At 53.6% G+C, this 12,040-nt stretch overlaps 1 protein-coding gene across 4 annotated transcripts in view; it reads left to right on the top strand.

Moving 5' to 3' along the window:
• Positions 1–12,040, top strand: part of GLIS1 (GLIS family zinc finger 1) — a 212,879-nt gene that overhangs the window by 130,424 nt on the left and 70,415 nt on the right. For all 4 annotated transcript variants that reach the window (XR_016018632.1, XM_019742765.3, XM_019742763.3 and 1 more), the window contains exon 4: positions 1,815–2,697. Coding sequence is in view for 3 of the 4 variants with exons in the window: in XM_019742765.3 (XP_019598324.3) it covers positions 1,815–2,697 (883 nt within the window). In the remaining variant the exon portion in view is untranslated. The remainder of the gene's footprint in view (positions 1–1,814; positions 2,698–12,040) is intronic.

Here is a 12,040-nt window from a genome sequence, read left to right as displayed (position 1 = left end):
TGATGGGAGTTGCCTGGGGTGCAAAGGGTTCGGTGGCAGAGCAGTGCCGGAACTGGGGCCTGTCCTCCCAAGGACAGTGAGGGAAGTGGAAGCCAGGAGACACCAGGACCACAGCTGCCTCCTCTCCACCTGATGTCATTCGAGCTTCTGCTGTTGATTATTTGGATGACTAAGTCACAGACTGCTACAGCTACTCTCTTCTGGTTGCTTTCACCTGCCACTGTTTTTAAAGGGATTGCTAGAAACAGAGGCTTGCCTGGCTGGCCTTCCCTGCCCATGCCCCCCTCTGCCAGGCCCAGGAGCAGCTGTGCTTTTATTTAATCTTTTAAGTGCCACAAAGTCACCACTTGTATATCAGATCTTTAAGCTTCTCAGAGCTCTGCTGGTGATGGTGGGCCCAGCGTCCCCAGGCTGGGGAGGGTTTATGTGTGTGTTGTCTGCATTGGAATCTAAGCTCCTTCTGATGCCACCCACTGACTACGCTCTGGGCAGCAGAGTGCCTGGGAGGGAAGAGGGGTCTCCCTCGGCATAGAACTGCGCAAGTGTAGTTGAGAAACAAGCTTAAGAGCCCCTCCCCCAAGCCTTTATGCAGGGAGGGCTTCAGGTCAGTTCTATACAGGAGAAAGGTATGCGGACACGTTCTGGTCCAGCCCTGTCACTGGCTTGCTGCTCGTGACTGTGGGTGAGCCCTTTGCCGTCTTCACTCCTTTCCTGTCAGAGTAGTGAGGGGTTGGCGGTGACGCTCTCTGAGGGCTCTGGACTCTCACTTTCAGCTTGCTGGCCTCGCCCCTTCTCAGAGTCCTCTAGTGACCAGCAGGCCCTGGACTCTCTCCCTGTACTTTCTTGCCCCCAGTTTGGGAGATGCCCTCTTTAGGAATGTATGGATCACATGTGTGGAGAAGACACACCTCAGCTAGCCTGCCATCACAGCAGCCTCACCCACAGAGGGGAACCGTTGTGAGGTTGGGGTGAGGGGAGAGCCCCAGACCACCTTGCTCAGGTGTGCCCAGCTGGGAGTGGCAGACCCTGGCCTCGAACCCAGGTTTCCTGCCTCGCACATGCCGCTCTGCTTGGCCTGCCTGCCCACTGCTTCTCCCCAAAGTGGCATTTCATGCAGTCACATTGTCTGGGCTTGAAATTCTGGGACATCCCTAGCTAAGATGCTTTTCCTCAGTTATTCCTATTTCCAACCATGACTGTGTTTGCAACCCACCACCCACTGACGTTCACAGTGGAAAAGACAGATTGTTTGGGGGCAAAATGTCACACAATTAATATTGTTCAGGATTATGAAAGATTATAAAAATGAACAAAGATTTAAGGAACATGTAAAAGCAAGATTTAAGACAGATTGGACCTGGGTATCCTTCAAAACGTCAACCTTGGCTTCCTTCCTCCAGAACTCACTAGAAGGTCAGGGGGAGAGGGTCAGAGCAGACCCTGGGGAGGCTTCAGAGGGAGGATGGGAGGGCACCCAGGGGCAGAGGAGGTGGCCGGCCTTGGTAAGCAGATGAAACAGTGCCGCTTCCTGCATTCTCCTCTTCAGGCCTCCTGCCCTTTTTGAACCTCTCCCCAGCCCCACTCCTCTTCCCCTCTCTATCCTTTTTCCTCCACATTCTTCCCTGCTGACCAGACAACCAGTCTGTCCTCCTCCGTCCCCTGCCCCCCTTTCTCTCTGCTTCCAGCCCTCTGCCTTCCTCTCTTGCTCTGGGCGTCCCTGGCCCTCGGTCCTCAGGCTCCCTGCTCTCCCCTACCTGGGCCTCCCCCTGTGCAGTACCCACCCTCTCATGGCCTCTCTGGTCACTGTCTTCCAGGTCACCCAGACCCCAGGCCATGTATGTGAATGGCGGCCTCCCGGCCACACAGCACATCAAGCAGGAGTCCCTTCCTGGGTACCGGGCCATGATGGAAGCTCGAGCACCCCTGTCCGCCCACTGCCGGGCCCCTCCAGCCACAGGCCTGCACACAGACCTGGACGTCCCAGGCCGAGGCCTCGCCAACCCCGCGCCGTCCTGCTACCTTCTGGGCAGTGAGCCCAGCTCCAACATAGGCCCCCCGCCTGAGGCCCACCTCCCTGAGGGCGGCCTGAAGCGCTGCTGCCTCCTGGGCCTGCCGCCCACCTCCTCTGCCTCCTCCTCACCCTGTGCCGCCTCCGACATCACCTCCATCATCCGCTCCTCCCAGACAGCTCTGGTCACCTGCATAAATGGACTTCGGAGCCCCCCTCTGCCGGGAGACCTGGGGGGCCCTCCCAAGCGGGTCCGGACTGGCCCTGTGACCACTGAGAGCCATGAGGGCAGTTTGCAACTTGAATCCTGCCGGAAGGCGGGCTTCCTGAAACAGGAGCCTGCGGACGAGTTCTCAGAGTTCTTTGGGCCTCACCAGCAGGGCCTGCCACCCCCGTACCCCTTGTCTCAGTTGCCACCAGGCCCGGGCCTTGGTGGCCTCGGGCTGGGCCTGGCAGGGAGAGTGGTGGCCGGGCGCCAGGCGTGTCGCTGGGTGGACTGCTGTGCAGCCTACGAGCAGCAAGAGGAGCTGGTGCGGCACATCGAGAAGAGCCACATCGACCAGCGCAAGGGTGAGGACTTCACCTGCTTCTGGGCCGGCTGCGTGCGCCGCTATAAGCCCTTCAACGCCCGCTACAAGCTGCTCATCCACATGAGGGTGCATTCGGGCGAGAAGCCCAACAAGTGCATGGTGAGTTCCCACGGCCCCCAGGCCGCGTCCAGCCTGACCGGCAAAGCAGCACCCCCTCACTGCCCGGAGAGGCCTACCTGAGCCTCTTCACCTGGCGGCTAGCTAGAATCTCCTGTGGTTAGGAGGGAAGGACCAATGCCATGGATGTAGCCACTGGTCAAGATGGCCAGTGCCCCATCCCATGGAACCTTGGCGGAGCACCCCGCGTGCTATCCAGGTGCCCCATCCCTCACCCCAAGGTGAACTACATGGCCTCGTGTCCCACGTACTCGTTCAGTTGATGACACACATGTTCCGAGGTCAGAGCAGGCTTGGCCAGCCTTCTCGCTTGCATGCACGTGCTTGAGAGCTGTGGGTCCCTTGGGGCATTGATGAAGCAGAGGAAGGAAGGAAGCAGTGTGTCTGGTTTGCAGGGCCAGTGTCATAGCCAAGGTCGAGTTCCTCTACATTCTGTGTTGTCACTGTCACTGGGCCCTGCTTCATGGAGCACTCAGTCTGGGAATGGATGTAGTGGGAACAGGGGACACACATCTGTCCCTGCTCAAAGCCCAGGGCAGCATTTGTGGGAGTAGGGAGGAAGCAGGAAGTACTGGCCACCAGCAGCATAAACTCCATCCTGCAGGGAACAGGTATTTGCCCTTTGGTCCCCATCTGCTTGTATTGCTGTGAGCTGGGGATGCACTGGCCCAGCTTATTCAGCTTCAAGGAGGCTGGGTCTTGAGGATGAGAAGGAGTTCACTTCAGAGACAAGTAAGAGGCAGTGCACAACCTCTCCAAAGGCCCAGAAGTAGGAGGGAGCCTGTGGTTGGCGTGCAAAGGTCATGGGGAGAGGCTGGAGGGAACAGGCTGAGAATTTGAGTTTATCACATGCCTTTGGCCCAAGAGTATGCTGGAGGGAGAGCTGGTGGCTGGGCCACTCTCTGGGGAGTGTTGTGACACATAGCTTGCAGAAAGGCGTGTCCCTGCCTGGAAGGATATGACCAGTAGACAGCACGGGCCAGGGTTGCTAGAGACAGAGGGCCCTGTCTCCCTCTGAGACCCTGGAGCTGACAACTGCTGAGCTACAGTTCTCATTAATACCCTGTCTCCTGTGGGGGATCCTACTGGTGTCTGTGGGGCCTACGTGGAGGCTGCGTGACCTGAACCCCAGAGTGCTGTGGTCAGTGGCCTTCTCACACTAGGCCTCCCATGTGGAATCATAGCATCCAGGAGTTGTTGTGTTGGCCATTAGGGCCGTTGGAGTTGACTGACGCCTTCACTGCCCATTGTCCAGTTTGGTAAATGCAGAACCAGCACGTGGGTGGGAGAAGCCCAGATTACTCGGTGTCGTCTTAGGATGTCTCTCCAGGGCTCTTTCTCCTGGACCAGCCTGCCGGGATCTTGTTTGATTCTGTGGACTCCCCAGCACCCTGGCTTACACCTGGCTCACGCCTGGCTCTGGGGACCCGACCCTGACCTGCTAAGGTCTTTGCCTTGGGAGCACTCACAGTCAGGGATGGGTGTGGAGATCCATGACAGGTTCTGGGACGGAGTTTGCATCGGCTGCGGGCGGGGCGGCCCAGAGGGGCTGCAAGGAGGAGACGATGTAAGAGCTGTGTCTGCGCTCACCCATGGTTGCATTTAATCTTCACAAGAGTCTTATAAAACCAACGCTTTTTATAGATGAGGAAACAAAAGTCCGGTGGGGTCCAGCTAGCCTTCCATCCACCGCTATGAGAACTCCTCATCTTGCCTCTTTGGGGATTTCGGATTATGGCGCTAATACCGGCCCGCAGCTCCTGAGTGTTGACCATATGCAGGGGATATTCTAAGTGATAATTCCACGTGGTCTTCACAGCTACCCTATGGGGTGGGTACTGTTAATCCTCATTTTACAGAGGAGGAAACGGAGGCTGAGAGAGTACATAATTTGCCCCAGGTCACACAGCTAGTTACAGATGAACAATAACAACAATAATAATAGAGGCTGGTAATCATGATAGTAATACCGTGTTTCCCCGAAAATAAGCCCCAGTTAAGATCTCAGCCAAACAGATGCATTGATACATTATGACGATGTTCCAGAAGAAGATGACATGACTATATTTGAATAAATGTAGATTGTTGTACATGAAAAAAATATGACATCCCTTGCAAATAAGCCCTAATGGAGCAAAAATTAACATAAGATCCTGTCTCATTTTTGGGGAAACACGGTAGTAGTAACAAAAACAAATAAAAATAATCTGCCCAAGATTACGCAGCTAGTAACCATTGGAGTGGAATGTGAACTCGCGTCTTTCTAACCTGTGTGCTGTGGTTTGTGTAGATCTTCTCCCGTTCAACTGATTATTCTCTGGGGTCCTAGGGCCCGCGCTGCTGGGTGCCACATCTGGAGATGGTAGCAGAGATCTCCTCTGAGCTCCTCCCAGCAGCCATGGGCGTGCTCCCCCGTCCGCAGATGCTGGTGCAGTAGGCAACCCCTGGGAAGGAGCGGGCCCCAGCCCGCACCCAGATAAATAAAATCACCCTTCCCTGTAAAATTATTAATTTCTCATGACAGGCCTCTGCTACCATGTGCTGTAATAGACAAAGGAATTTTGGACCTGGAGCCTCTGGAGAACAGGAAATAGATGAGACATTTTGATTGAAGAGTAAATGGCCCACTAAAATAGCAGTTAATCCTTTTATTATCTTTCCAGCAGCCGTTTCCACAGTTCTTTCATGAGGTAAGCCTTCCCCACTCCATCCAACTGTAACACTCCCGTCCTTGCAGCTGGTTTACATTTAACCTAAGTGTGGAGCCTCAGCTCCCGCACCAGGCGGGCCTCGAGGTGTCTCAAGGAGCCCAGCTCTCCTCGGCCGAGGCCTCTTAGACCTCAGGCCAAGCCTGGGACTGGCACCCACCTCGCTGGCCGCCCAGTAGACCACACCATCCATCCCCCACCCTGCCCTCTCCCTGGCTCGTCCATGCCGTCCAGAGGAAGCGCCGTAATCTCTTTGCAATATCCTGTTATGTTTCTTACATTGTCCGAGTTGTCTTAGCCTTATTAAATTGGGGGTTTCATCTGTGTTACGATAGCAAGGTTATGTCCAACCCAAATACCGCCACGACGCCTCTAAGACGTTAACTTTGAAAAGATTAATTTCTTGCTTTGTTAGATTGGCTCTCCCAGACAGTTGGAATTCTGATAGTCTGAGACTGCAGAAATTAGCAGACTGTAGTTTGCTTTTGTCCATGTCAAGAAAAAGAGAGGCAGGGTGAAAAGGAAAACCTCTCATCGTCTTGGGTTTTATAAGAAATAAGACTGACTGCAGTCCCTGACTTTTGTGGAGTTTTACCAAAGCTGTGAGTACAGCGTGGAGCGTGTGTATAGATAGGTAAAACGCACAGACCTGGAGTCACATAGACCTGGGTCCCTTCCTCGCCCTGCCGCATACCAGCTGTGTGACCTCAGGCAGGTGAGTTGGCCTCTCTGAGCTGACGCACACTTGGTTGTAAGATGGGTTAATAATAGTACCTGCCTTTTGGGATTGTTGTTTGGGTAAAAGGAGATGACATAGGGAAGTTCTTAGTTAATGCCCTCCTTCCCCCAGCACACTCTTTCACACTGATCATTTCGGGACATTCGTACAGTAGCCCTAGGACTTAGGACAGGATCGTTGGTGACTGTTTTACAAATGAGGAAACGAGGCTCAAAAGAGCCAGTCAGTGGTAGAGCTGGATGGTGAGGTCGACTAATTGCAGCAGCCTCCACTGTTGGTGAGGCGGGCAGGGCCGTCATCCGTGCTGGTGGCTTTGTCAGGTGTCTGCCAGTGATCTCGAGTGCGGGCTCTACACCAGGCAGTGTCTGGTGACTGGAGCTAGAAGGGGGCTCCGGGGTGGGGGTTCAGGGAGGAGGCTGTGGTGCAGTCCTCCCAGTCCCAATGCTCAGCTGGAGCCGTGGGGTTCCATCCTGTCCGGGTTCCTCTGGCAGCTGCAGTGGCACTGGCCATTGGTCCCCATCCCTCTCTGCCATGTGCCAATCTGTCCTGGGTGCCGCTGCACCTGGGACCAGGGAAATGTATCTGACCAAAACCTGAGCATTATCGATTGGCCTTAACCAGCCAAGGAACTCAGAACACTGGCCACCTGGCTGGACTTTTTGGGAGTGCCTTGCTCACCTCCCAGAGGGCCAGCCCAGGCCAAATTTACTCTCATCTTCCATAATCCTGGGGCTCCCAGCCCCCCACCCCTCCTGAAAAACAAAACCCTGGGTGCTAAGATGGGTGGGGAAGAAGTGGGCGTTGCTGTTTATTGAGATTCAGAGATTCTTATATCCTGGCTCAGTGTTGGCCCTTCCCCATTCCATCTTCAGAACAAAAACTGGTGAAAACTCGGCGGCCCAGAGAGGCTAAATCACTACCCAAGGTCACACGTCTGCCATGTGGCAGGGGACAGATAATGACTAAGTGCCCAGCCAGGCTGTGAGTTGATAGTCAGGCTTGACTGGCGGTCTGGGATCATAGCTCATGGGCAGTCCTGAGAGAAAAGAGAACTGACATATTCTGGGACATGCTATGTCCACCATGCGTTACCTTGCCCATGTTACTGACATTCCCAGAGAAATGGCCTGTTCTGCATCACCTTACTCAGCTGCCTGGACCATTCCGTAGGCCGCACTGCCTTCCACCTACCCGCCTTTGCCCAGTCTCTTCCTTCAGCAGAGTAGAGCCCTCTGCGCTTCTCAGATCACAGCCAGTGGAGTCCCTGGGCATCGCTCCTTCCCCGCCCACCGTGGCCTGAGACCAACCTTGTGGGCTGGGCGTATTTCTAGGCCAGCAGCCGCCCTGACGCACCTCAGCATCTCAGGCTCAATCCTGGGAATTATCCAGGAGCCTGAAATCTCTGAGCAGGCAGGTCTGTTAGTCCATCCTCCTCATGGAAAGATTGGATGGAGAGGACGGACCCTGAGAGGGTGGTGAGGGGCCCGGAGTGCACAGCAAAGGGGCTTCAGTGGGGGGCTGTTTCCCGAAGGAGCTGGTAGCCGACAGTTGGGGAAGGTTAGACTGTGGGAAAGTGACCCTCAACTGAGGGAAGAATCTTCCTGAATCACTTGCCTCACCCGAGGAGTAGGCTGCCCTGTGTGCAGGGCCTCGTGCTGGGACCTGGGGGTCTGGAGACAAAATTATGGGATGTGAGACTTCTGGCACCGTGGGAAGGATGCTGCCCTTGAATCTTGTGATATTATTGCTGGACGATGGAGGAAGGGAGGGAGCCAGGAGCTGAGGATTTGAGGCCTGGCTGTAAAACTTTGTCCAAGTCGGTCAAGGGGGACGAGAACGTTATTCAATTTATATGGGGCTTCCCCACATGTGTGATCGCAGCCAGAACATTCCTAGAGATTGGAATTATTATCCCCATTTCACAGATAGGGAAAGGGCTGTCCATTTCACGCCCAAGTTCAGGCCCCAAATGTATCATGGGTCAGATTTGAACCCAGGTCTCAGCCTGACTCCAGAGACCCCATGCGACCTCCCAGGCAAAGAATCATTAGTCTGCTTACAAATATCAAGAGAATATCCAAATATGAAAGTCATTCAGCAAGCGGTCACCGAGCATCTCCTGTGTGCCAGGCCCTGGTAGACCTGAGGTCACAGAAGGGAATCAAAGCCAGCCTGGCCTCAAGGAGCCCTCAGTCCAGCAGGGAAACTGACAGACATTTGCATTTAACTCGTTTTCCTAAGTCAGTGGCCCAGTCACCTTGAGAGCCTGTTGCTGTCCCCTGCCCTGATGACACGATGGGTCTTTTGTTCTATCTTGGAGGAGAGAGTGCTCATGGGATAAGGAATTAGACATTTCACCTTCAAAATAAATAAGTCATCTGAAAACAGTCTTCTTTCCTGGAGGCTGGGGGTTCTGTGGAGCTTAAAAAGCTGCAAAAGGGAACATGGTTCAAAACCCCTGCCCTGGAGAACCCTCCTGTAAATGAGCCTAGAAAGGCCAAGCTGGTCCAACCAGCTCAAGTCACCAAGTCCAGCTCCTTTGGGAAGGGGAGTTGGAGTTGGAGCCTCGTCTCATTCCAGATGGAAGGGTCTGGGTAGGAAACCTTCCTGGGTGAAGGCAAGCTTCATCTTGGCATCCAGATGTGCCTCATTAACAACCCCTCTGGGGTCACATCAGTTCTTGTGTCTATTCATTTATTAGATGGGCACGCTGAAGCCCAGAGAGGGGGTTCTGTGGCCCAGCGTCGCCCAGAGAGTTAACAGTAGCCCTGGGATGCCTGCTTTATTTCTCCCTGCCCTGAGGCTTCCTTTCCTCCCAGATTCTTTCACTCCTCTGGGCTATGGCTTTTGCTGGTCCCTCCATCTGGATTGCCTTTCCCAGCCCAGCAAATTCCTAACCATCCTTCACAGCCAAGTCCGGTGTCCCCGTTTCTCCTACCCCTTCCTCTGTGCCTCCTGCTCTCCCAGCACGTGTTGCCCCATGTATAACAATGTTTCCTGGTGCGGCTGAGTGTCTTGGGGACCACATGCCCTTTGATGCCTGGCCTGGCCTTGGAGGCAGAACAGCTGAGCCTGCTCCCTAGTACAGAGGCTCTCCCCTGGTGGACATCCAACCTCTCTACTCCAAGGCTCTGTGAGGTTGCCTGGATACTGTCCTCCAGACCCATTTCCTATGAAGTCACACGACTGGAGGGACCTTAAAGATAGTCACGTTCACCCCCCTCATTTGGTGCTTAAGGTTTTTCTGCAAGAAAGCCTTAACTTGAAGCCTGGCTTGGCTGTCTACCAGCCTGTGATTGTGTGCAAGTAACTGACTTCTGCAAGCCTCTGCTTTCTTACCTGTAAAGTGGAGGGAATGGAACAGTGGTCGGGCTTCCATAACACATACTATACATGAGCTATTTAACATAATGCCTGGCACACAGTAAGTGCACAACGGATGGATCTGATTTTTCTTGGCCGTTTGTATTAGGAGATGAGAAAAGGGAGAGTCTAAAATGGATAGTGACCACGCAATGGCCAACATTCCCAAAGGAGTAGACATGGCTCTTATAAGTCCCTACTCTGCCAGGGACAGGCTTTGTGATCTTGGATAGGACTTCGCTGTGCTGAGCCTCCGTTTCCTGTGCTGTGAAATGGGATAATGCCTAGCATTCTGTGTTCAGTGAGGGCCCAATAGAAGCAAAGATCCTTTCCCTTCTTGAAGCCAAGTTTCCTCCTCCATAGATCTTGGCTTATACTGGATGCTTTCCCCCTCCCCTCGTTTTTAAAAATCAAACTCGGGCTTTCTGAAGCTCCAGCCTCGTGATTAGGTCAGAGCCCTAAGGGCCTTCTCTTGTCACTGTCCAGAGGGGGAAACTAAGGCCCCAGAAGGAAATGCCATGCCTGGGGAAGGGCAGAGGAACGGGAGACAGGTGGAGCTGGAATCCCAGTTCTGCTGCTCACTGGCTGTGCAGCCTTGGACAAGTCACTTCACTCCTGAATCTCAGTGGATGCACCTGTAAAATGGGCTTGTGATGCCCCTGGAGAGTCCCTGTGGGGGGTGGAGGGTCTGTGCTGTGCGAACTGCAGAGTGATCCCCAGAGGGGATCAAGTTGAGTTTCTGACTCCCACTCCAGTGCTTCTGCCTGTAACGGGGCCTCGGAGTCCACAGTTACCCTCACAGGAGCGTCCCCCCTGGTAGGTTTCCCATCAAGCATGTAACTTGCTAGCCACATGCTCCCCACATGCAGTTTCTGGTCTGCAGCTCTCCTGGGCTTCCCCCTTCCCTGCCCTACAGGCCTCCCCTGCCCATCCCCCACCCCTCACCTCCACTTTCATCCCCTACCCTACCCTCTTCCCATCCACTGCCCTGTCCCCACCCCTCCCTCTTCTCCATCCCTGACCCCTCCTTTCCTGCCTTATTTAAATTCTGAGCCAGGAATTGGTGAGCCAGGGTGGACCGATGGCTAAGTAAGCACATAGGGTAACCCGTGGGGTTCAGATTCCTGCTCTGCCCCTTACTCACCTGTGAGATCTCAAACAAGTCACATGGCCTGTCTGAGCCTCAGTGGCCTGTCTTTGTAAAGGGGAGAGTGTTGTAAGAATTCAATGAGATCATGTATATGGAGCACTTACCTCATGCCTGGCAAATACTTGGTGCTTAAAAACAGGAGCCCTTGTTCCTTTTTTTTTTTTTTTTTTCCGAGTCATCAAACCCGAGTTCTTGTAGAAATGAGAATTCCTGGGAGCACCACGCTTGAGGAACGCTGGCCAAGTTTTGTGAATTCAACACTGCTTTATGGAATATGAAAAAAATTAAGGATGAAAAAAAACATACAACCCTCTGAATTGAATTTAAAATAATAAAAGGGGGAAAGAGCTTTTGAATTAAATGTAAATGGAATTGAAATGATTCTCTTACTGGAATGAGAAAGTCAGATAAAATCAACAGTGACTCTAAGAAAGCGTCTAGACCATGTTTTCGAAGAGGGACATCCTGGAAATGGTAAACTTCATGATTGGGCATTAATAGGCTCTGTCTCCGCTGATGGCAGATGGGTTAGCTGAGCCGACTTCCTGGGCTTCATTTAACTGCTGCAGTAACAGACCTCAGTGTCCTGGCCTCATCTGTTAAGTGGGTGATGGGTCACACGACCCTATGGCCTCGGTCACCCTGGACGCTCCAAGACCCAGAACACTCAGGAGTCCCTACTTGTGCCCCCACCTAAGGAGAGAGCCTTAAGCTCAGCTATACTGTCTCCCCGCTGCCAACTTTTCAACGCAGCTGTATTGACACCCGCACTGTGCCGGATTTTACTCTAGAAGCAGGGGGTACAACATCAGATGAAGATGGGGGCAAGGGAATTAACCAAGGGCCACAGAGGAGAGAGAAGACTTCCCCCAGGACGTCATAAGAGCTGGGCATTGAGGGGAGCCTAGGAGCTTTTCAGGGGCAGACCATGAGGAAAGCTATTTCAAGGAAATGGAACAACTTATGCAAAAGTTTTGAGATGTGATAGTCTTGACCCTTGAAGGGCATGTAGGTGTCCTCTTTTGCATGGAGTGTGTTATATGCATAGGAGCTGGGAGCAGAAATAGCAGTTGGAATTGGACCTGAAAGGGCCTCAAAGTCCAGTATGAGGAGCTTGGACTCTACCCTGAGGGCAGTGGAGAAAGTCGTGGGAGGGTTCTGAGCAGGAGAGTGACGCAATCAACGTTAACATGTTGAATGTTGGTCAAGGTGGGTACATGGGGGGCTGGGAGTGACAATAGGCAGGTGAGGGTCCAGAGGCCCAGGAAGGAGCCCTCTTCCCTGGCTCCTCCAGAGCATCCTGGGTCAGCTGTGCCCCGAGACAGCAGTGCTTGGCTGGCAGCCAGGGCCTGGGCATCGTGTCTG

This window comes from Rhinolophus sinicus, chromosome 14 (genome assembly GCF_057876585.1).
Source record: "Rhinolophus sinicus isolate RSI-liver-muscle chromosome 14, RSI-T2T, whole genome shotgun sequence".
Lineage (NCBI taxonomy): Eukaryota > Metazoa > Chordata > Mammalia > Chiroptera > Rhinolophidae > Rhinolophus > Rhinolophus sinicus.
This window is presented reverse-complemented; position numbering and strand designations above follow the sequence as displayed.